The sequence below is a fragment of the Drosophila sechellia genome, chromosome 2R, assembly GCF_004382195.2.
Source record: "Drosophila sechellia strain sech25 chromosome 2R, ASM438219v1, whole genome shotgun sequence".
Classification (NCBI taxonomy): domain Eukaryota; kingdom Metazoa; phylum Arthropoda; class Insecta; order Diptera; family Drosophilidae; genus Drosophila; species Drosophila sechellia.
Window position 1 is genome coordinate 15,505,947 of NC_045950.1, and position 21,799 is coordinate 15,527,745.

At 43.0% G+C, this 21,799-nt stretch overlaps 6 protein-coding genes across 10 annotated transcripts; 4 read left to right on the forward strand and 2 right to left on the reverse strand.

The window, feature by feature from the left end:
* Positions 1-19: 19 nt before the first annotated feature.
* On the forward strand, positions 20-5,474 carry LOC6609939 (calpain-A). 2 transcript variants are annotated; one of them, XM_032716495.1, is made up of 15 exons: positions 20-168; positions 951-1,135; positions 1,547-1,723; positions 1,785-1,861; positions 1,931-2,055; positions 2,115-2,235; positions 2,292-2,532; positions 2,591-2,821; positions 2,884-3,276; positions 3,337-3,455; positions 4,154-4,196; positions 4,249-4,390; positions 4,449-4,676; positions 4,734-5,063; positions 5,123-5,474. In XM_032716495.1, exons 2-15 carry the CDS (start codon positions 962-964, stop codon positions 5,206-5,208), a joined length of 2,487 nt encoding a protein of 828 aa, XP_032572386.1. In that variant the 5' UTR covers positions 20-168; positions 951-961; the 3' UTR covers positions 5,209-5,474. The 2 variants fall into 2 exon arrangements, with proteins under 2 accessions (XP_032572386.1, XP_032572387.1); XM_032716496.1 differs by having other exon boundaries at positions 22-76.
* A 251-nt stretch (positions 5,475-5,725) lies between these two features.
* LOC6609940 (focal adhesion kinase 1) lies at positions 5,726-12,134 on the reverse strand. 3 transcript variants are annotated; one of them, XM_032716493.1, is made up of 16 exons: positions 12,118-12,134; positions 11,459-11,554; positions 10,689-11,391; positions 10,520-10,629; positions 10,227-10,462; positions 9,668-10,163; positions 9,473-9,605; positions 9,283-9,415; positions 9,077-9,221; positions 8,817-9,021; positions 8,617-8,756; positions 7,504-8,555; positions 7,211-7,300; positions 6,700-7,154; positions 6,535-6,645; positions 5,726-6,470 (listed from the first exon to the last, which is right to left on the reverse strand). In XM_032716493.1, the coding sequence occupies exons 2-16, from the start codon at positions 11,505-11,507 to the stop codon at positions 6,017-6,019; spliced, it is 4,512 nt and encodes a 1,503-aa protein (XP_032572384.1). In that variant the 5' UTR covers positions 11,508-11,554; positions 12,118-12,134; the 3' UTR covers positions 5,726-6,016. The 3 variants fall into 3 exon arrangements, with proteins under 3 accessions (XP_032572384.1, XP_032572383.1, XP_032572385.1); XM_032716492.1 differs by lacking the exon at positions 12,118-12,134 and having other exon boundaries at positions 11,459-12,097; XM_032716494.1 differs by lacking the exon at positions 12,118-12,134 and having other exon boundaries at positions 6,017-6,470; positions 8,416-8,555; positions 11,459-11,507.
* Positions 12,135-12,387: 253 nt separating this feature from the next.
* Positions 12,388-16,763, forward strand: LOC6609941 (transcription elongation factor SPT5). Its single transcript, XM_002034552.2, has 12 exons — positions 12,388-12,490; positions 12,869-13,255; positions 13,319-13,443; positions 13,502-13,639; positions 13,697-14,147; positions 14,210-14,280; positions 14,338-14,504; positions 14,565-14,737; positions 14,793-15,046; positions 15,107-15,302; positions 15,358-16,081; positions 16,140-16,763. The coding sequence occupies exons 2-12, from the start codon at positions 12,884-12,886 to the stop codon at positions 16,703-16,705; spliced, it is 3,237 nt and encodes a 1,078-aa protein (XP_002034588.1). The 5' UTR covers positions 12,388-12,490; positions 12,869-12,883; the 3' UTR covers positions 16,706-16,763.
* A 541-nt stretch (positions 16,764-17,304) lies between these two features.
* Positions 17,305-18,442, forward strand: LOC6609942 (60S ribosomal protein L11). Its single transcript, XM_032716499.1, has 4 exons — positions 17,305-17,411; positions 17,540-17,662; positions 17,723-18,020; positions 18,236-18,442. The coding sequence occupies exons 1-4, from the start codon at positions 17,406-17,408 to the stop codon at positions 18,361-18,363; spliced, it is 555 nt and encodes a 184-aa protein (XP_032572390.1). The 5' UTR covers positions 17,305-17,405; the 3' UTR covers positions 18,364-18,442.
* A 645-nt stretch (positions 18,443-19,087) lies between these two features.
* On the forward strand, positions 19,088-19,980 carry LOC6609944 (ADP-ribosylation factor-like protein 6). Of its 2 annotated transcripts, none has more exons than XM_032716498.1 (4): positions 19,088-19,332; positions 19,389-19,520; positions 19,576-19,713; positions 19,772-19,980. In XM_032716498.1, the coding sequence occupies exons 1-4, from the start codon at positions 19,155-19,157 to the stop codon at positions 19,936-19,938; spliced, it is 615 nt and encodes a 204-aa protein (XP_032572389.1). In that variant the 5' UTR covers positions 19,088-19,154; the 3' UTR covers positions 19,939-19,980. The 2 variants fall into 2 exon arrangements, with proteins under 2 accessions (XP_032572389.1, XP_002034590.1); XM_002034554.2 differs by having other exon boundaries at positions 19,089-19,332; positions 19,576-19,704.
* Positions 19,981-20,016: 36 nt separating this feature from the next.
* On the reverse strand, positions 20,017-21,269 carry LOC6609945 (elongin-C). Its single transcript, XM_002034555.2, has 3 exons — positions 21,166-21,269; positions 20,876-21,087; positions 20,017-20,311 (listed from the first exon to the last, which is right to left on the reverse strand). Exons 2-3 carry the CDS (start codon positions 21,085-21,087, stop codon positions 20,170-20,172), a joined length of 354 nt encoding a protein of 117 aa, XP_002034591.2. The 5' UTR covers positions 21,166-21,269; the 3' UTR covers positions 20,017-20,169.
* Between the last annotated feature and the right edge of the window lie 530 nt (positions 21,270-21,799).

The following is a 21,799-nucleotide window of genomic DNA, read 5'->3' on the forward strand; positions in this document are numbered from 1 at the left end:
AAACATTCGATAGCAGTAAGGTGTTGAGCTACAGATATAAATATTTGTAGTGAGTAAATATCTCCGTGTGGTGAAGGTACGCGGTTCCGTTACTTTATTGTTGTGCTGTGGTTTTGGGGAGTGAAAGTGCGTGATTCGATTCGGAAATCGTTCTCTCGGCCAATCAAGGTCCGTTGGGAAATGGGCAAATATATATAGTATTAGAAATATCAAGTGCTTATGACGAATCTACTATTCTTTACGAAAATATGGTGGTCACGGGAATGAGCCAGGCCAGAAGAATGCATTAATTACCAAACCTGTTTTGGTTTCGCCGTGGAATTACCAATGTTCGCAAATACAATAACAGATGGGAGCCCATCTAGCATATTTCGCCCCAATTAAAGGCCAATTTACTATTGTCACAGAAATATATACCCTATATGTGCATTTGTAGTAGTTCCGTGGGTCAATGTCAATATCCCGGCTTAATATAGATAAGAAACGAAGCTCAATCTCCCGAATGGCGCACACCCTTTAAGTCACTAGAGATTCTCATGCTTCCGAATGATGTCACACAATATAGCATATATACGGGACTATATGTATATAAATTCAGCATTGTATATGTAGAAACATTTGAATTATATTTGGGTGCGAACCGAGACATTCTTGTCTCCAAAGTATAATTTCAGTTTGCGTGAATTAAAGTAATTTCATTTAGCCGGACTTCCAGTCACACTGGGAATACTAACGATTCTGTAATGCTCGTTAAACCATTTTTATGTCTCTGGGTGTGCTTTTAATTTCACCGCGAGGCTTATAAGTAAATATGGGCGATATAAATATTGGATGTTGCTAACTAGACATCAAATGTTTGAACAATAAATATTTATTAATGGGTTTTTAATCTGAAGCGGCACCTTACACTGTCAACTGACATTAAACTACATACATATTTATACTTTCAGATATCTGCACGATGGACGACTTGAGGGGATTCTTGAGGCAAGCGGGACAGGAGTTCCTCAACGCAGCTGGAGAGGCTGCAATGGGAGCGGCCAAGGAAGTGGTCGGATCGGTGATCAACGAGATATTCATCAAGAAGGAGGCCGACACCAAGAGGGTTCTGCCCAGCATCAAGAATATGAGAGTTGTAAGTTGACCCACCGGGTTATCATCACTTATTTACAGGGGGCTATACTATACTAAACAAACATAGAAACCAATCCATTGAAATCTACATATGCATGTTAACAAATACATATACATTCCACTCATTAGCAACCATTGCAATCTCAAAGTAGTAGTACGTTGTACTATGGGAACGTAAGTACCTACTCCCGTCATCCTTATGGCATTGACATAATTCCATTCCAAGGATAATGCGCTGCCAAAGTGTCGTACTGTGTTGTCCTCGTTTTCTTTTTCTTTCGCATGTAAAGTGTAAAACGCATCATCGTTTATACAACTCCATTACACAACTTTATCGTGTACATACATAATACTCTTACTCAAGTATATCAATTTTGTTAGATTCATATCACTAATAGCTCGTATTTTTTAGCTGGGAGAGAAGAGCTCGAACCTGGGACCCTATTCCGAGGTGCAGGACTATGAGACAATATTGAACAGCTGCCTGGCCAGCGGTTCCCTTTTCGAAGATCCACTTTTCCCTGCTTCGAACGAGTCCCTTCAGTTTTCCCGGCGTCCAGATCGTCACATCGAATGGCTAAGACCTCATGTAAGTTTTAGGTACTTTGATATTACCTGTAACTGAAGGTATAAATGCTTTAATTATAAAGGAAATCGCCGAGAATCCCCAGTTTTTTGTGGAGGGTTATTCACGTTTTGATGTCCAGCAAGGCGAGCTTGGTGACTGGTAAGAATTAAATCTATATTTTCATAGCTAGAATAATTCATAGTTTTAAATAATTGCTTACATCTACAGTTGGCTCTTGGCTGCCACAGCCAATTTAACTCAGGAATCCAACCTATTCTTCCGCGTAATTCCACCGGAACAGAGTTTCGAGGAGAATTATGCTGGTATCTTCCATTTCCGCTTTTGGCAGTATGGTAGGTTAGTTATTAAAAAACATTATTCATGCTCTTACAATTTTATTTAAAATTTTAAGGTAAATGGGTTGATGTGATCATTGATGACCGTTTGCCCACTTATAATGGAGAGCTGATGTACATGCACTCCACGGAGAAGAACGAGTTCTGGAGCGCCCTGCTTGAGAAGGCTTATGCAAAGTAGGACAACGTTATTCACATACTTTTCGTTCCACTCATGTATATATGCTTTCTAGACTTCACGGATCCTACGAGGCACTAAAGGGAGGCAGCACTTGCGAGGCCATGGAGGACTTTACTGGCGGCGTATCCGAGTGGTACGATTTAAAAGAAGCCCCCGGCAATCTATTTACCATCCTGCAAAAAGCAGCTGAACGCAATTCCATGATGGGATGCTCAATTGAGCCTGATCCAAATGTCACAGAGGCCGAAACTCCTCAGGGGTTAATCCGTGGTCACGCTTACTCCATAACCAAGGTTTGTTAGAAAACTTTTTATGATGCGAACTTTTAATAATAGAAACTTATCTCAACAGGTTTGCCTTATTGACATCGTTACGCCAAATCGTCAGGGAAAGATCCCTATGATAAGAATGCGCAATCCTTGGGGCAACGAGGCCGAGTGGAATGGACCATGGAGTGATAGCTCACCGGAATGGCGCTATATACCCGAGGAACAGAAGGCGGAGATTGGACTAACATTTGACAGAGACGGAGAGTTCTGGATGTCCTTCCAAGATTTTCTTAACCACTTCGATCGCGTGGAGGTAGGACTATTAACATTTCTTGCTGAAATATTTCATGATTCATAACCCATTACTTTATTCAGATTTGCAATTTGTCGCCTGATTCGCTGACCGAGGACCAACAGAACAGTGGCAAGCGAAAGTGGGAGATGTCCATGTATGAGGGAGAATGGACACCCGGTGTTACAGCTGGTGGCTGCCGCAATTTCCTGGATACCTTCTGGCATAACCCCCAGTACATTATCACCCTAGTCGATCCTGATGAGGAAGACGAAGAGGGACAGTGCACCGTCATCGTGGCCTTAATGCAAAAGAATCGCAGATCGAAGCGCAATATGGGAATGGAGTGTCTGACCATTGGTTTCGCTATCTATAGCCTTAATGATCGCGAACTGGAAAACCGTCCCCAGGGTCTAAACTTTTTCAGATACAAGTCTTCTGTGGGACGATCGCCGCACTTTATCAACACCCGCGAAGTACGTATACGGATATTCAGGATATGGTTTCAATCCCTCAACATTTGCGTTTTTATTTAGGTGTGTGCTCGCTTCAAATTGCCTCCTGGTCACTACCTGATTGTGCCTTCAACTTTCGATCCGAACGAGGAGGGAGAGTTCATCATTCGAGTGTTCTCAGAAACTCAAAATAACATGGAGTGCGTACAAGTAGACAATGACAATGAGTTTGTATATTAGAAATAATGAGGGGTTTCTATAACTAAAAGCTTCTTACGTGCAACATGTGGTATGTGACTATAGTATTCTTTAATCTCTAGTGCTAGTAAATGTTTGACTAGATTTGTTTCTTTACCCTCTACACATTCCTGACAGATAAGTTGGTTATGCCATTTTTTAATCACTCTTCTTATGTATATTTTTACTTGAGATTAACGCCTGCAGTATTCCAGAAACTCGAAATATATTTCTTCTAGATAAATTCAAATGTAATGTCGGTCTGTCTGTCCATCTGTCTGTTACATGTTAAGAATAATTCTGATTAATATATAGTTCCATTTTCTTAATTTATCGGTTATCAAAAGGGTGGCAGTAACATAGTGAAATATATTAACAAAGTTTAATTTTTCGGATTATTTTTAACCCTTGTTTAAATTGTATTTTTGTCATGTAACGAGATATTTATTAAAGTAATAATAAAGGAAACTTCCACAACAACATACTTTTGATAATGGACCCCAACAAATTAAGCTCATCTTGAAAATCTGCTTCTCAATACTCATTAGGCCATTCGAAATCCTTGTATTGTACATAGTATTGTATTCCATTTGTTTCTCTATAAACGAATTGTTATCCATTCACTTCAATGTCAATCATTTCGCTTTTCACTCCCATCTAGAGAGAATGATGATCATGTGGGTTACGGCGGCAAAGCCGATACGGTAAGTTAACTGTGGTCAATGGGATCGCTTAATTAGAGATTTTGCTTTAAAGATTACGCCAGGATTCCCAACACCCAAACCTATCGATCCTCAGAAGGAGGGCTTGCGACGCCTGTTCGACAGCATTGCCGGCAAGGACATGGAGGTGGATTGGATGGAATTGAAACGCATTCTGGACCATTCGATGAGAGACGGTAAGGCTCGAGATTAAAAACTGCACACATGGTGTTTCAAACAACGATTTCCTTTCAGATTTACCCAAACCAGTGGTTTTCAATCGTTTCTCCAATAACATGGCTTTTGAGACCCAGGCTGCTGGCCCTGGCGAAGATGGAGCTAGCGCTTGTGGTCTTTTGTCCTTGATTTGTGGACCGTTTTTGAAGGGCACGCCATTCGAGGAGCAGTTGGGAATGAATGATCAGTCGAATAAGAGGCTGATAGGGGACAATCCGGCGAATGGAGGTCCTGTAACAGCAAATGGTAAGATAATATATCTACGCTTTTAAAAACGAATAGAATACAAAAAAATCTTTACAGCAATTGTGGATGAGACTCATGGCTTTTCCAAGGATGTTTGCCGCTCCATGGTTGCCATGTTGGATGCTGATAAGTCAGGAAAACTGGGATTCGAGGAGTTCGAGACTTTACTCTCGGAAATCGCCAAATGGAAGGCCATATTTAAGGTCTATGATGTGGAGAATACGGGCAGGGTGTCCGGATTCCAGCTTCGCGAGGCTCTCCACTCTGCCGGCTATCATCTAAACAATCGTGTTCTAAATGTTTTGGGCCATCGATATGGCTCACGTGATGGCAAAATAGCCTTCGATGATTTCATCATGTGCGCTGTTAAAATCAAGACATATATTGGTAATGTGAATGATCCTAATCTATATAAGTGAAAATTCTATTGTAAACGTTTTTTCTAGATATATTCAAGGAGCGCGACACCGAGAAGAACGAAACAGCCACCTTTACTTTGGAGGAGTGGATAGAGCGCACAATATATTCATAAAGGATATATATCTAAGCTAGCAAATCAACTCGAACAAATATTTAAATGGAATCTCTTAATGGCTATCTCCAATAATTTTCTTTATATAGTACAAAACAAACTTCACTTCCGAAAAAGATTTCATCCAATATAATCACGTCATTGTTTGTATGTCAATAGGTGTTGTTACCGAATTTAATGACTTGTTGACCCAATAAAAAGATTTATTAGATTTGCATTTGTAACGTGAGCCGATGTTAACTTATTAAAGAATTCCCTTCCCCGTATTTTCTCAGATTTTTTTACTTATTGGGATGGTTAAAAAATGTTCTTTCGAAACCTTGCACGAATTACTGAAAAAAAGAAACAACGCTTTTTGTTTAGTTAATCTTTTTATTTTTTGTGATTGAACCTTGCACCAAAATAATTAGCTCCGAGTAAAGCCTATAATGGTAAACTATAAATCACAATATAAATGTCTTAAAACACACCCGAAATGATTATGAATTTAATTTTTAGTTGTATTAGATCGAGTAGATTATCTATAAATTACTATTACTAGCCATCTTTATTCAAAAACGTGTCTTTGTTTCTTAAATTATTTTGACTACATGACGATGTGAGAATGCGGCCGGCCGAGTTGGGGTCTCGTCAAACTTTTTAGTGAGTAAGTATGTTCAAAGCTATGTATATTCCGTACGTAGATAAGCGAATTATCCGCTGAATAGTTCGAGTGATATACATAATCTGATATATATTAAGTATTTACAGTAGTTAGGTCGTTAAGTTAATATCTATCTTCGCATAGAAAAAAACACAAGCTTTAGAATTACGCGTGGCCGTGCAAGGCGGACGTATTGCAGTACATATGTTCACCCGGGCTGCCCAGGGTCTCCTCAACAATTCGCAACGGCTCGTTTGTCGACCTGGTGGTGTCCAAACCAAGGCTCATCCCTCGTTGTAGACTACCACCGCCGCTTAAGTCTATGCTTCCTTTTGGGTTTTGCAACTGTAATTGCGAGTTGAAGCTATGATGCAGATCATTATCATATATTCCTGTGTTTTGAAGCAAATCTCCAGAAGTGCTAGTCTTAATATAACCAAGGTCGTTAACTGGCTCTGCGACAATAGATCCAGAAGTCGACTCAAAACTTGACGAACAACTTGTTTCTTTTGTGGCGGATGGCGGGAATAGATGCTGATAACGTTGACGTATCGAATCGACGACATCAAACAGGTTTTTGGCGTCCATAGCCAAAACATGGGCAGCAGACAGCATACTCCTTTAAAAGAAATCATAATTAGTATTCTTGAATATCAAAATTAGTTTCGGTGGTTAGCACTCACTTGCGATATTCACAATCCAGCGTTGTGTCACTATATTGTTGAGCCAATCGCATCGCTGAGACCAACTCATGCATGTCTTTTGAAAGTACCTGATGTGCCATTTGCACTTCCCTATAAACAAATAGCGTTAAATTAATCAACTTTATAAACAACGAACTTGCTTACTTGAGGGCCTGTGCAGGAAATATTATAGATATTTTGTCCACCGATGTTAGCAAGTTTCTCAACTTGACGCCCACGTTCTTAACCAATTCCAAGTAACCCTCGGTATTCGCTTTCTCCACACCTTGCGACAGCGCCATTATTGATTTGACCACCAGTGTGGTGGCGCAATAAACTTCGTCATCTGAGCGGTTAGGTGGTCGTCTTGGAACTGCACTGCCAAGGTTTCGGGCATTCGAACCCATCTGTTCTTCTGCAGATGTCAAGCTGGACAAATGATCTGCCGATGAGTGGTTCGACTTCAGTGAAGAGAGATTGGCATTTGGTGTCATAGGTCGAGAACTGGAGTTCGAGCAGTCCGGCAAACTGGAGGGACCAGCTGACATGAAGTCAAGCTTAAACATTTGTGCCTGATGATCATTGAGCGATCCTTGAGGTATTGAGCAGGATCTCTGCCGCTGAAAATTGTATGATATAAAACCTACTTCCTTAATAGTCTTTATTTGGTACTCACTAGCAATTCTTCTTGAATTAACCATTCGCTATCGCTGTTGCTATCCTTTTGCTGTTGTCGTAGTTTTTCGCCCAAAACATTGTGAATGCCCTGGAAATAAAGAGGATTTGTTACTCGTGGCTCAAGGATTTCAGGAATATTTTAACTAAAACTTAAATAATAACAAAGTTAACTTAAAAATGTTACTAAATACAAATATAGGACTAATGCTCTTTAGCATAAAAGTAAAAAAACGAAGGGAAATAAAAAGGATATGCAAAGCTTGGCTGCCAACGTGTCCAATAGGCCCAAACCTGATTTCCCATGGCTTCAGCTTGCAATGTGGCCAAGCAAGCAGCTCCTTCGGAAATGTTAGGATTAACTGTGATGCTCTGTGGTCCCGAAGTCATCCACTGACGCTCCATTTCTCTCTGATGTCTTAGACTTTCGTCCAAGTTGTGTGGGGATATAACTCCAAAGGAGTCCATTGTGCCGCATACAGGGATATTCGGCTGTAATCCCATGCAATCTGTGTTTTGTACTTGGCCTAGTTCAGCTGGTCGCACATTAACCATTGGGCTGAACTTGGGTTGCTGCCTAGCGGACACACAAGTCTTCAGTCCGATGCCCCCGAAATCGTAAATCTCCTCGGGAAGAGCTTCGCATTCAATAGAGGTTTTCATCTGTTGGCGATAGGCATGGAAGTAAGTGTTCCGCTCCATGCTCCTCGATCGCTCTGCCGTATTCGTGCAGTTTGGTGGCGGCTTCGTACTGTAGAAAACAAGATTCTGGGCTGACATCAATGACTGGTGGCGTTCCAGGCTGCCACCTTTGGAGTGCATGGGTTTTGCAGGTGGTGGTGGGTGCCTCTCCAGGCTCCCATATAGGCTATATCCGGACACCTTGGACACAGACGGATTAGAAATGTTTTCGGCTTGCATGTGTTCCTCTGTTTGAGGTGGGCAAACGACGAAGCTGCTCTTTGAAGGCAAACTACCCGTAAACATTCCTGCATGGTGTGAATTGAGGGATTCGTGGGGGTTAGCAGAAGCAGTAAGGGGGTTAGCCATTTGACTAGCGCTGCTATTAGCTGAAAATTGGGACCTAAGCCTTTCGGATTCTGCGATGGGGTCAAGTTTTAACAAATCTGCTGCTGGTAGCTTAGTAGTCTTAAGCGAAATATTCGGATTGGTGTCATCTAATCCTACGGCTAGAGTATTAAATACCGAAGCTGGTGTGGTGTACGCCGCTGGATTTATGCCTCGTTTTTGGTTCTCCATCATCAGTTTAGCCAGCACCGCGGGATTTTGTGCAATAATATAAGTCTGAGGTAGCCCCGTTGTTTCAGGCATTAAACCAGTGATGTCTGCAAATAATAAAAACATTAGAAAACTTATATAAAAGTTTACTTAAATAGAAGTAATTACCAGGATCGTGCATCACCCTTGAAGGTTTCGATGGCGGAATGTCGATGTCATCACTGCCAATCCAGGACATGGAAGCCACTTTTCGTTGCTCCCGCTTTAGTGTCTCCGATGAATTAATGCTGTCTTCAATCAGAATTTCACTAAGAAATAAAAAAATATACTGTTTAATCAAGTATAGTTTAGATTTTAGGGTAACTTACTGCAGAGTTTCCTTGATCCGCTTGAAATTCGGTCGTTTAAGTGGCTCGTACGCCCAGCATTGGGACATTAGCGAATATAACCTAGGCGGGCAGTTAGGAGGCAATGGCAGACGCTCCCCGTTTTCGAGCTTCAATATAACATCGCTGTTCTTGACGCCTTGGAAAGGCTTTACACCGAGCATGAGTATTTCCCAAATGCAGACACCTAATATAAATACAAGATTAGCAATAGTAGATAGCTAGCCACATATTTTACATACCAAACATCCAAACATCGCTAGCAGTGGTAAATCTTCTAAAGTTTATTGACTCGGGGGACATCCATTTGATGGGAAGGGCAACTGTGGGTGTTGAGTGATAATACGACTGATCGGAAACCCAACGTGATAATCCAAAATCAGCCAACTGCAAGTTTAAAATCAACTTAGAAAATCTCAGTCAAACGCAAATGTGAATTAAATATTACCTTAACACATGTTGGTGAGCTGACTAGTACATTACGCGCCGCTATATCTCGGTGAACAAACTTTTTGGATTCCAAATAACTGAGAGCAGTCGATAGCTGATAGCAATACTTCAGTAGAGTACCGTGGCTTAATCTAATCAAAACAATAAAGTTATTAAAATCAAATTAATTATTAATGCTTCAGTATCACCTTTCGCTGTTTGTCTTTAAGTATGCTCGCAGTTCACCCAGTTTGGCCAATTCCATAACTATCCAAATGGGCATTACGCTGCAAATGCCGATTAAGCGAATAATATGGGGATGATCGAATTTTTGCATAATATCTGAAAGTAAAATTTGAGTCTTAAGAAAGTGCAAACAAATTACACGTAAGTGTACAACTTACAAGCTTCGGCAAGAAAATTTTCGGTTTTTTCTGGATCGTCGTTAGCTTTACATGTCTTTATCGCCACTTGTATAACATCTGGCCTTGAATCGGCATTTCTTTGGTCACTATTGCTATTTTTTCCATTTCCTGCAGAGTTCTTGCCCTTGCCCAGTTTCGGAATCGTATACGTGCCGACATACACATCACCAAACTGTCCCACACCAATTTTGGCGCTCGGCGTAATTAGGGCTCTATCCAACTCATAATTCCGAACGGTGGGCGTAGAGTAGTCGCCCTCGCCCTCCAATAATCCAATCTCGGCATAATCATCGGTCAACATCGGTTTTCCCTGACTTGAAGTTGATTTATTGGACCCCAGCGTCGCATCATTGGGCAATGCTTTTGCGCTATCTTCGTTCGACGCGTTTGTCTCTCGATGCCAAATCGTGAACTCTAGGTCTTTTGATAACAGCCGGCAGTAGCCGTCAATTAGGTCAGCAATACTCTCAGCGGTCTGCAGATAATTAAAATAAGCGTTAAAATAGGTAATACGGATAATTCTACACTGCAAACTCACATTAATACCATTGCACGTTATAACCAAATCTTCCACATTGTTGGAAGCTGATATTTTTATTTGGGTTTTAATCTTCTGGCAGTTGCAATTAAAGTTCTGAAGCTCTGGTTCCGTGGTATTCTCGCCAGACTTGGACAGTTTTTCCTTTGGTAAAGTACACGTTTTAATAGAGACCACATCTTTAAACTGAGCCACGTTCTTCAAGCTGGCCTGAGGATGAGTCTGGTACGAGATTCCTAAAAGTACAAAATATGATTAGCAAGGTATTTTTTGCACTCCTGTGAAGTAATTACCAATGTGAGGGCCGACGTGTAGAATTCCAGAAATATTCCACGCCGAGCTCAGGGTTACCGAGAACTGCTCGAAGTTCGTTAAATAAATATTCTTCAGAAGATCAAAGAACCTGTAACAAGAAACGATATATAAACGGGACACGTGACTTTAAACTTTAGGAATGCCCACCGCGTCAAGTACTCAATGTCGTTGTAATTGTAGACCTTTTTGTAACCGACTTGGATCAGTTTCTTAAGATTCTTTGGCTTTGATGTGGCTATCACAGATTGAGGAAGAAAACTTTTAAATCCGATTTCCTTTTCAATGTAGTCAATGTGCTGCTTTTTGTCTGGTGCTTTCACGGTGATGTTCTTGAAATAATGACGAATGCCCAGACAGCACAGTTGCACCGCCACTTCAGTGTCGATGGATGTGACATTCGCTTGGATAAAGTCCTCTTTCACCTGATTGAAGTAATAGAAGCATGTGGCCTTGTCCTCCTCAAAGAGCTCCTGAATATTATTTGGCACGTAGCGCACTCTGAGCTCCACACGCCACACTCTGTTGTCGGTGATCCTTCTTCCATGCTCCAATAGAACCTCATCCAACTCCGACTGGTTGTTAGGACAGTCGACGTTTGAGCAGCCGGGCGTCAGGATGTGCGAGAGAACCTTCTGCATCGAAGTGCTCCTGGCCAGCCAGATCACCTCCTTGGTAATCATGTTGAGCATGCGGCAGGCATATCGCTGAATGCTGGGTGTCCGTCCATCCGTGCCCAGATCCTCGACGGTGCGCCGGATCACATGGAAAACGGTCTCCTTGACATTAAACCGAACAGCCTTGAAGCTCTTGTTCGGCATATGCACGTGGATGAGATACTCCTCGGAGTGAACTGGCGGGGAAATAGATTTCATTTAGTTTTATGGTGTGGTGGTAGGGGGGGCAAGAGCATAACTGACTCTCATTTTTAGTGGGCGGCGGTTGACTGGTGGCTCCCGCGGTGTTCATGGTCCACAGTTACCGCACAGTGGGCGATTCCGGATAGAGGTTTCAACCTGAGATACCAGAAGCATATGTTACGGCGGATATCGATTGCATGACACAATAACTAGCTAACTGGCGGACTTCCTGCAAATCTTCACAGGTGGAAAAGAAGATAGACTTTCCCACCACCAAGTTCTGTGTTTTTTTTTTGTTTTTTTCTTTCGCTTCGTCTGCTTTTTGGTGTTGTGGAACCACACCTTACTGCTCCGAGAAACCCACTTGCACGCCCACTCTCTGCCGACGCCAGAGTTACGGGCCGTCGATCGGCGGGCTATATAACCGTATTCTTTAATCTGGTCGGGAAAGCGAGAGATTCGTCGTTATTGCCAAACTCTCAGTTTATGGAAATGCGGTAGGTGGTAGTGGGCACACACATGCACATCCCCGTATGTGCATCTGTTTATACATACAGTCTGCGCCAGATGTGTGGGGTTGATATGGTTATTGAGTGAATTGCACGGTGAACCTTGCGCTGTTTTTACTTTAACGCCACATAGTCGATTCAGGTTATGGAATTGTGCTTGCCCGCTGGCTTTTATCAGCTAGTAATGGGTATTTTTAAAAATATGATTACTTATTTCTCCGTAGTAGCCAGTGTGACCGAATCCTTCTGCTGATAATAAGCCACCTGGGCTGTTCCCGAATTGGAACTGGTTCACTGGAGCGCTACACATCGTCTGTGGAATTAAACATTTATTTGCAATTTTTAAATTTATCTTTTTATAGCGGAGTAAATACTTTATATTATTTACTTATAATAATTTAATTTTGAGTTTCTGAACAACCATTAGTTCACGGAACTAGTTCCTACTTTGGTATTAACTTTTCTAACGCAAGCAATCGATAACAACAGATGTACGACTGTCTCACCACTGGCGTGTAAAGGATTACTTTTTTGCTTTTGCACAATTTGCTACGAACAAATCGAATTAAACATAAAGGATATAGTAAGTACTAGATTTATTAAATCTTCGCTGCAAATATAAAATGCATATACTCCAGGATATATTGTGAATAATAGTTGAAGATATGAAAACCACTGATTTTGCTTCGTTGCTCTCGCACACGTTTACAAATTTCGTGTTAAAGAAGAAAAAAAAACTTAAGAAAGGAAGATATGGCATTCTAACCAGTTCCATCATATAACAATGGAATAAAGAAAAGATCAACATCCAATGAAGTTTATTTATTCGCAAAATTTACTTGAATATGTTCGTTTGTCCGCAAGAGCACCTGCATATAAAAAGTGGCGGGGTGCTCCTAAATGTATGTGCATTCTTGCCATATCAAATGGATTGTTATCACATTTCTTTGTTTGCCTTTAGGACACATAGACCATAATGTCGGACTCGGAAGTCAGTAATATGTCGGATAGTGGCTCCGAAGATGGATCCATTTCCAACAAGTCGCAACGGAGTGCCCGCTCCAAGTCAAGATCGCGTTCCAGGTCCGGTTCCAGGGGATCTCGCTCCGTTTCCAGGTCCAGATCACGCTCCCAATCGGGCCACTCTAGATCTGGCTCGGAATCTCCACAGAGACGAGACAATCGCGGAAAGAGCGATGAATCTGGCGAGGAGGAGGAGGAGCCGCCAGGCGAGGACATCGATTCCGAGGAGTACGATGAGGAGGAGAACGACGATCACCCAAGGAAGAAGAAAAAGAAGGAGCGTTTTGGTGGCTTCATCATTGACGAGGCTGAAGTGGACGATGAAGTGAGTCTTTATAAAACGTATACTTTTTTCCATATATAACTATAATTATTCCCTAAACTATAGGTCGATGAAGATGACGAGTGGGAAGAGGGTGCCAATGAAATTGGCATTGTGGGCAACGAGATTGATGAGCTGGGTCCCACAGCCAGGGATATTGAAATTCGTCGACGAGGCACAAACCTTTGGGAGTAAGTTGAAGCTTAGGATAGTACCCGGTCTCAGCCTAATATGTTTACTATATTCTAGCACTCAAAAGGAGGACGAGATAGAGGAGTACCTCCGTAAGAAGTACGCCGATGAGTCCATTGCAAAACGCCACTTTGGAGATGGCGGTGAAGAGATGTCAGACGAAATTACCCAACAAACTTTATTGCCCGGCATCAAGTGAGTTTCCATATCTTTACCAAATGGCAACCATTTTATTCTATGTACTCCGCGCAGGGATCCCAATTTGTGGATGGTGAAATGTCGCATAGGCGAGGAGAAGGCCACAGCGCTTCTTCTGATGCGAAAGTACTTAACCTACCTGAACACAGACGATCCATTGCAAATCAAATCTATTATTGCACCAGAGGGCGTCAAGGGATACATTTACCTGGAGGCCTACAAGCAGACTCATGTTAAAACTTGCATTGATAACGTGGGTAATCTTCGGATGGGCAAATGGAAGCAGGAAATGGTGCCCATCAAGGAGATGACGGATGTGCTAAAGGTGGTTAAGGAGCAGGTTGGCCTTAAAGTGAAGCAATGGGTGCGCTTGAAGCGCGGTCTCTACAAGGACGACATCGCCCAGGTGGACTACGTGGATCTGGCCCAGAACCAAGTACATCTTAAGTTGCTTCCTCGCATTGACTACACACGCATGCGAGGAGCCTTGCGAACAACAGCAACGGTAGGGTGATCATAAACATTTAATAAAGTGTAATGAGATCTATAATTGTATGCATTCAATAGGAGAGTGACGATAACAAGCGCAAGAAGAAACGCCGCCCAGCAGCTAAACCTTTTGATCCAGAGGCCGTAAGGTATGTATTACCATTGGAGTTGATTTCGCTCAAGACCTAAACTACGTTTTTGTTTAGGGCAATTGGAGGTGAAGTACACTCAGATGGTGATTTCCTGCTCTTCGAGGGAAATCGGTATTCGCGAAAGGGATTTCTCTATAAGAACTTTACCATGTCGGCCATTCTCTCGGACGGTGTAAAGCCCACTTTAGCCGAGCTAGAACGCTTTGAAGAATCTCCGGAAGGTAAGATATGAAAGTTCGACCAGCTTGTGTTCATATTAACCTGGAAATTTACTTATTCAGAGGTAAACTTGGAAATAATGGGCACCGTGAAGGATGATCCCACTATGGCTCACTCATTCTCAATGGGCGACAATGTGGAAGTCTGCGTGGGAGATTTGGAAAACTTGCAGGCCAAGATTGTGGCTATTGACGGCACCATGATTACTGTCATGCCTAAACATCAAGATTTAAAGGTGTGTATTACAAAAGAAAAGAAGGATCGAGTAATTAAACAAGTGATTTTTGCAGGATCCTTTGATTTTCAAAGCCAGTGAGCTGCGCAAATACTTCAAGACAGGAGATCACGCCAGAGTGTTGGCTGGTCGTTACGAAGGCGAAACTGGTCTCATTATTCGCGTCGAGCCTACAAGAGTGGTGCTCGTCTCCGATCTTACCAATCACGAGTTGGAGGTGCTGCCAAGGGACTTGCAACTGTGCTCGGATGTGGCCACAGGTGTGGACTGTCTCGGCCAGTTTCAATGGGGAGATATGGTGCAACTGGAGTGAGTTTACGAATGTAATAACTTGTGAAACAGACTTTATAAGTATAAGTATCATAACAGCTCCCAGAATGTGGGTGTCATAGTGCGATTGGAGCGGGAGAATTTCCATGTCTTGGGCATGAATGGCAAGTGCATCGAGTGCAAGCCAACTGCATTGCACAAGCGAAAGGAGAACCGCCATACGGTGGCTCTGGATGCAGATCAGAACCAGATTCGCCGGCGAGATGTAGTCAAGGTGATGGAGGGACCCCATGCAGTAAGTTATTTGATTTTTTCCAATTTGTAGCATCTTTAAAGTCAAAACCTTTCAGGGACGTTCCGGCGAGATCAAGCATTTGTACCGCAGTCTGGCCTTTCTCCATTGCCGTATGTACACGGAGAACGGTGGAATCTTTGTGTGCAAGACTAGGCATTTGCAGTTGGCTGGAGGCAGCAAGACGAACGTTAGTAATGCCGGCATGGTGGGCGGCCTAGGATTTATGTCGCCGCGCATTCAATCGCCCATGCATCCATCCGCTGGTCGTGGAGCTCGTGGTGGCGCCCGTGGTGGACGAGGTGGTTTCCGAGTGACCCGTGACCGTGAGATCTTGGGTAAAACCATTAAGATTAGTGGTGGACCTTACAAGGGCGCCGTGGGAATTGTGAAGGATGCCACCGAGAGCACGGCTCGTGTGGAACTGCATACCTCATGCCAGACGATTTCGGTGGACCGGAATCACATTGCCATTGTGGGAGTCACCGGAAAAGAGGGCAGTGTCTCCACATATGGACGCACCCCAGCTCGCACTCCCGGCTACGGTGCCCAGACTCCCAGTTATACCGCTGCCGGATCGAAAACTCCGTTGGTGGGAAGCCAGACGCCCAACTGGGATACGGATACTCGTACTCCTTATGGCACAATGACACCATCGCACGATGGCAGCATGACACCACGACATGGCGCTTGGGATCCCACGGCAAACACAACGCCGGCCAGGAACAACGATTTCGATTACTCCCTTGAGGAGCCCAGTCCCAGCCCTGGATACAATCCAAGTAATTACTTTGGTTGCGCATTGTTCTTGACGTATTGTAACTCTATCGAATCTTAAAGGTACCCCCGGCTATCAAATGACTTCCCAGTTTGCCCCGCAAACTCCTGGCACTCTGTATGGATCGGACAGAAGCTACAGTCCATTCAATCCCAGCCCCAGTCCTGCTCCGTCGCCGTATCCCGTTGGCTACATGAACACCCCGTCGCCATCGACTTATTCACCGAATACTCCGGGTGGCATACCGCAGTCGCCGTACAATCCCCAGACACCTGGAGCCAGTCTGGACTCCTCGATGGGCGACTGGTGTACCACAGACATTGAAGTTCGCATTCACACGCACGACGACACCGATCTTGTTGGTCAAACGGGCATCATCCGCACCGTTTCGAACGGTGTGTGCTCCGTATTCCTGCGCCAGGAGGATCGCAGTGTGTCCATCGTCAGCGAGCACTTGGCGCCAGTGCTACCAAGCAATGGCGACGAATTCAAGATCATCTACGGCGATGACCGCGAGTCCGTGGGCAGAGTGCTGTCCAAGGATGGCGATGTGTTCGTCTGCAGGATTAACGAGGATATCAAGTTGCTACCGATTAACTTCCTCTGCAAGATGAAGTCCATCGACTAAGCTCTACATACGGATTGACGGAATTCTTCAATGAAATACACATTATTGCTAAAATTAATAATTCAAATAAACAATTATTGACGTTTACTTCAAGTTTTTCAATTAATATCACTAAAAGTGCCTTTTTTATTAATTTGGATGCATTACTTAACTAATGGGCTTAATGCGAAATAAATGAGATAAATGAATAAGATAAGCGGGTCATATTTCAAATATTATTTTATTTTTATTGGATTTTCCGTTCCATGCCAATAATGCCAAGTAAACCATTATCAAATCAAGCTACTTTAAAGTCATTTTATAGGTCTTCTTTTAAACATCCGCACAATCAAATAATCGCAATTATCTGCCATATTTACTGTTCAGCATTCAACGAAATAATTGAATAAACCAATTTTAGTGATTAACAGTTTAGGGAATACCCCATTTATTTACTATTTGCCCTGTTAACCTGTTAGTGATGGAAGGCCGTGCGCACAACAGCACGATAGTTCGATAACAGCACGACAACAGCACGTGTCGTGCGTTTTTTAGGTTCATTTGTGCGCTTCAGCGCGGCCACACTAACCTTTCCTTCTTTTCTTACAAGTTTCCGGTGAGTGCTCCGCGTTTTTTTGCCGATATTTTTATTTAACCACTTTTAAATCGTTTATTTGTAGCGAGGGATACCTGTGAGCAGCTTTCACTCCTACATACCACAATGGCGGTAGGTTTAACCACAATTGCTGCACGCATCGACATATTTTCAACCATATTTTTGTCATGCAAAAGTTGTACGCTGTGTGTTTACGATGGCAGCACAAGAAGTGACGAGTTTCCTTGGTTGTTTTTCAGGCTGTTACCAAGAAGATCAAGCGCGATCCCGCGAAGAACCCGATGAGGGATCTGCACATCCGCAAGCTCTGCCTGAACATCTGCGTGGGCGAGTCCGGTGACAGGCTGACCCGTGCCGCCAAGGTAAGATAGACCCAGATGCAGCATAACCATGATCACTGGCTAACAAGAGCATGTCAACAGGTGCTGGAGCAGCTGACTGGCCAACAGCCAGTGTTCTCCAAGGCCCGCTACACGGTCCGTTCGTTCGGTATTCGCCGTAACGAGAAGATCGCTGTCCACTGCACGGTGCGCGGCGCCAAGGCCGAGGAGATTCTGGAGCGTGGCCTGAAGGTGCGCGAGTACGAGCTGCGTCGGGAGAACTTCTCCTCCACCGGCAACTTCGGTTTCGGCATCCAGGAACACATCGATCTGGGCATCAAGTACGATCCCTCCATCGGTATCTATGGTCTGGACTTCTACGTCGTCCTCGGCCGCCCTGGTAAGCATCTGTCTCCTACGTTTCGAATCGCGCACTTAATTAGGTATCTCTGCCAATCGAGGCTCTGATGCTCAGTGAATGTGCGCAAAGCAAAGAAGATGTGCTTAGTTGGACTTGCTACATTCCATGCGAGGCCACACGGTACAATTTCGACAGCGTCTCCTGGATTGCGAAAAACGTTGATTACTTATCTGCTACTCTGGTTTATCTTGCAGGCTACAACGTGAACCACAGGAAGCGCAAGTCCGGCACTGTCGGCTTCCAGCACCGCCTCACCAAGGAGGATGCCATGAAGTGGTTCCAGCAGAAATACGATGGTATCATCTTGAACACCAAGAAGTAGAGGAGCTCTATCCGTAACCATGTTTTTTAAGAAGAATTCTACAATAAACCTTGGCTTGTGTCAACACGTAAAACCCGTAGTTCTGATCAACATTATTTATCGCCAATAGTTTCAACTAAGTGGATCGTGATTGGAGTTATTTGTCAAGAAACCATTGCTGGGATTCCTTAACCGGTTATAGGTTCTATCAAGACCAACGTCTTGTTAATGGATGTAGTGTCTGGACGAAAATATTTGGATATCAGTGACAGGCATTAAGGATTTGAAAGTTTACTATTCATTTGGCAAATTTTAAAGTCATTTATTGTACTATTATTAAAGCAATCAATTGTAAATATCAAAATGCCAAGCAGTTTAATCATTTAAATGAGAAAACTTTTGTAAGAAAAGCAACAAATTCCTTTTTTTTCTACAAGTTGAGTCCCATGATCATTTATTTTATGAAATCCTAAAGCCTAATCTCTATGTATGTTGCTCACAAATCCTTTACTATTCATTTAGTTCAGTGCAGGTGTGCTTACGGCCAAAACAATTCCATCTTGGGCATGATGGGTAATCCCCCTACTTTTGTAATCGAACCAATACTCAAAGTCACGCCTTAGGTGAACTTGAAAATTCGTCGGGTCAAACGAATCGGATGCGGCAGCCAAAGTTGAAGGTGGCCATAAGTTTCAATAAATCGATGCCAAAACCAAGCGGGTTGCCATGGCAATTGAGAGTCCTTTGCAGGGCCAAACACGTCAGGAAAATCGCCGTAAACAAAATAAAATTTATGCCCGTCCGCCAGTAAAATGGGAATGTTGCACAATTTGGCCGATTTGATAAAGATTAAAAAGGATAAGATGACCATTTTGGTGCTGGGACTGAACAACAGTGGAAAGTCCTCGATAATCAATCATTTCAAAAAGTCCAGCGAACAGACATCCATTGTGGTGCCCACAGTTGGCTTCATGGTGGAACAGTTCTACAGTAAGTTGCAGTGGAATCATCAACTATGACTATATACATATGTGCCCTTGGAGCAGGCATGTCAGGTGTTTCCATAAAGGCAATCGACATGTCCGGTGCGACGCGATACAGGAATCTGTGGGAACACCAGTTTAAGAACTGCCACGGCATCATCTACGTCATTGATTCCAGCGATCGGATGAGATTCGGTATTGAATATGCAAATTAACAACGCCCGCCCATGGCTCAATGTTTCAATTTTAGTGGTGGTCAAGGATGAGTTGGATCTGGTGCTGCAGCATCCGGACTTGTGCAACCGAATTGTGCCAATTCTCTTCTACGGCAACAAAATGGACATGGAGGACTCGCTGTCCAGTGTGAAAATAGCAGCAGGTCCTTCTTTTAAGTTACTCAAAAGTTAATAACTACATGTTGCTTATAATATATCATCCGTGTGCAGCTCTCAGATTGGAGAACATCAAGGACAAACCCTGGCACATCTGCTCCAGCAGCGCTATTTCCGGCGAAGGTCTGGGCGAGGGTGTCCAATGGCTCATCCAGCAAATGCGTTTCGCCATGCTGAACAACAAAAATGCCGCCAAATCCAGGTCCAAGCACTCCAAATAGAAATGCGACGCTCTGCACTTTTGTCTTGATGTTTAATAAAAAGAAATGTTTTTCGAAAAAAGCGTATTACAAAACTGATCGTTTAGGAAATCAACAGAAATTTATTTTCTCGCAGGGACGATCTTCTCGTTTCATTACCAAATTAACATGGGCGAATTAAGCTTTACGCAGTCTGGCCCTCCTTCGTTCACTTGTAAATAATGTAAATTCAAATTAACCAATATTATGTTTTTAGCAGTCTAGGAAATTAGCCGCCATCAAAAGTTCTAATGCGATCTCCGGAGCGATCGGGAATTCGGGTATTTCGGTAGAGCTGTTGGTGTAACGCACTTTATAGGTGAAGTACATGCAGACCTTTTGTAGGACGTGGGATCTGAAACGAATTAATAATGTTAATGTTAAAGAAACGACTTTTGATAGTATATGACTACCACTCTAACAATAATGCTTAAACAGACAGAACACAAATGCACGAATTCTAGAGCATTAAAATTTATAAGCTGGTTTAGCTAAAGAAGTTATGAGTTGGGAGTTGATTGTCTTTTTTCTTATAGAAACCCTACATTTTGATTGCTATTATAGAGTTTAGGTGCAGATCAATCAGAATATACACGGAATTAACACCATCAATCTGATTTGTAGCAGCAATCGATGCCGGACTGTGTGCTAATCTAATGCGCGCAGTTGTGCCCGAGATTACGTGTAAAACGGGCCAATTTGAATCATACCGAACGATCTGTAATCCGTGGACTTTACTTGGGTGTGCTCTACGTACATGCATGCACCCATGTAACTGCATACATCTTGGCTATGTACCGTACATCTGTGCAAATTTGTCGCCGGTCATTAGGTCACACAGACTGGTCGCCGTGCAGGTGAGCGCACCGCTGCCGATGGAGCAACTTGGCTGTGCCTTTGGTGGAGCCACCCTACTTACGGTATCTCCCGGAAATGCACCTCGTTGGCCTCGTTCTCGGCAAACTGACCCGGTCCGGACAACATCGCCCGGATTGTGCCGGAGGTGAGAGCGTGCTCGCGTTTGACGACAAATTCGTGGCCGTCCGAGGAAATCAGCTTCACGTACATGGCGTCCGGACCCTCGCATCCGCCGTAGATCTTGTCGCCGCGCTGCTCGTCCATTGCTATCATCTGAGTGGGGGGCGGCAAATCGTTGATGAGATTAGCACGGATCGCGAAAATAGCCCTAATATTTATATTTTATCTTACTTGTCAAATATCAGTCAGTGACACCCACACACGGCCGCACGGTACACACACACACACGCAATCAATACACACTGTGCACACTGTTTTTGGCGGCCCTGGCAGCGCAGTGTTGTCAATCGATAAGTTATCGATTTTTAAATATTTTATTGCAAAATTATATTTTACTTCCTATTTTGCATCTAAATTTAGATCGAAAATGTGTAATTCAAAGATAAAAACCATAAAACTATAAAATTAGCCAATAATTTTTATTAAGCAATGAATTTTAATCTCTGCTAAATATTAATAATTTATTTTCTTATATGACCACACTTTAATTGTGCATTTAATATTTTATTTATATATTTGCGCATTCAAATCTGCTCCGCAGAAGTAGTTAATAGAGCTATTCCAACCAACTAATTATGCTTATTAAAGTGAATTAAGGTTATGATACATGACTCATATTTATGACACATGCAAAGTGGATTTTGAAGTTTTGAATAAAAACAAAAAACTCACACTCCACCTTCATGAAAATCGTGTGTGGGAAACCGTAGCTTTAAGTCTATCATAAAATATATATATTAATTAGATTTATTGCATACAAGGCCGACTGAACCACAATGGTACGTAGGCCCACTACCTACGCTGA

Bases quoted from the DNA above. Each gene is read 5' to 3' on its own strand.
- LOC6609942 (XM_032716499.1), top strand. The intron at 17,663-17,722 runs GTAAGATAGACC...GCATGTCAACAG, and splicing joins GGCTGACCCGTGCCGCCAAG to GTGCTGGAGCAGCTGACTGG. The intron at 18,021-18,235 runs GTAAGCATCTGT...TTTATCTTGCAG, and splicing joins CGTCGTCCTCGGCCGCCCTG to GCTACAACGTGAACCACAGG.
- LOC6609941 (XM_002034552.2), top strand. From the start codon at position 12,884: ATGTCGGACTCGGAAGTCAGTAATATGTCGGATAGTGGCTCCGAAGAT. The intron at 14,505-14,564 runs GTAAGATATGAA...TTACTTATTCAG, and splicing joins CTTTGAAGAATCTCCGGAAG to AGGTAAACTTGGAAATAATG. The intron at 14,738-14,792 runs GTGTGTATTACA...TGATTTTTGCAG, and splicing joins CTAAACATCAAGATTTAAAG to GATCCTTTGATTTTCAAAGC.
- LOC6609945 (XM_002034555.2), bottom strand. From the start codon at position 21,087: ATGATAGCAATGGACGAGCAGCGCGGCGACAAGATCTACGGCGGATGC. The intron at 20,312-20,875 runs GTAAGTAGGGTG...AATTCGTTTCAG, and splicing joins GTGCATTTCCGGGAGATACC to ATCCCACGTCCTACAAAAGG.
- LOC6609944 (XM_032716498.1), top strand. From the start codon at position 19,155: ATGGGAATGTTGCACAATTTGGCCGATTTGATAAAGATTAAAAAGGAT. The intron at 19,333-19,388 runs GTAAGTTGCAGT...CCCTTGGAGCAG, and splicing joins CATGGTGGAACAGTTCTACA to GCATGTCAGGTGTTTCCATA. The intron at 19,714-19,771 runs TTAAGTTACTCA...ATCCGTGTGCAG, and splicing joins AATAGCAGCAGGTCCTTCTT to CTCTCAGATTGGAGAACATC.
- LOC6609939 (XM_032716495.1), top strand. From the start codon at position 962: ATGGACGACTTGAGGGGATTCTTGAGGCAAGCGGGACAGGAGTTCCTC. The intron at 2,056-2,114 runs GTAGGTTAGTTA...TAAAATTTTAAG, and splicing joins TTTCCGCTTTTGGCAGTATG to GTAAATGGGTTGATGTGATC. The intron at 2,236-2,291 runs GTAGGACAACGT...TATGCTTTCTAG, and splicing joins CTTGAGAAGGCTTATGCAAA to ACTTCACGGATCCTACGAGG.
- LOC6609940 (XM_032716493.1), bottom strand. From the start codon at position 11,507: ATGAACACCGCGGGAGCCACCAGTCAACCGCCGCCCACTAAAAATGAG. The intron at 9,222-9,282 runs GTAATATTTAAT...TTAAACTTGCAG, and splicing joins GCTCACCAACATGTGTTAAG to TTGGCTGATTTTGGATTATC. The intron at 8,556-8,616 runs GTAATTACTTCT...TATTATTTGCAG, and splicing joins AAGGGTGATGCACGATCCTG to ACATCACTGGTTTAATGCCT.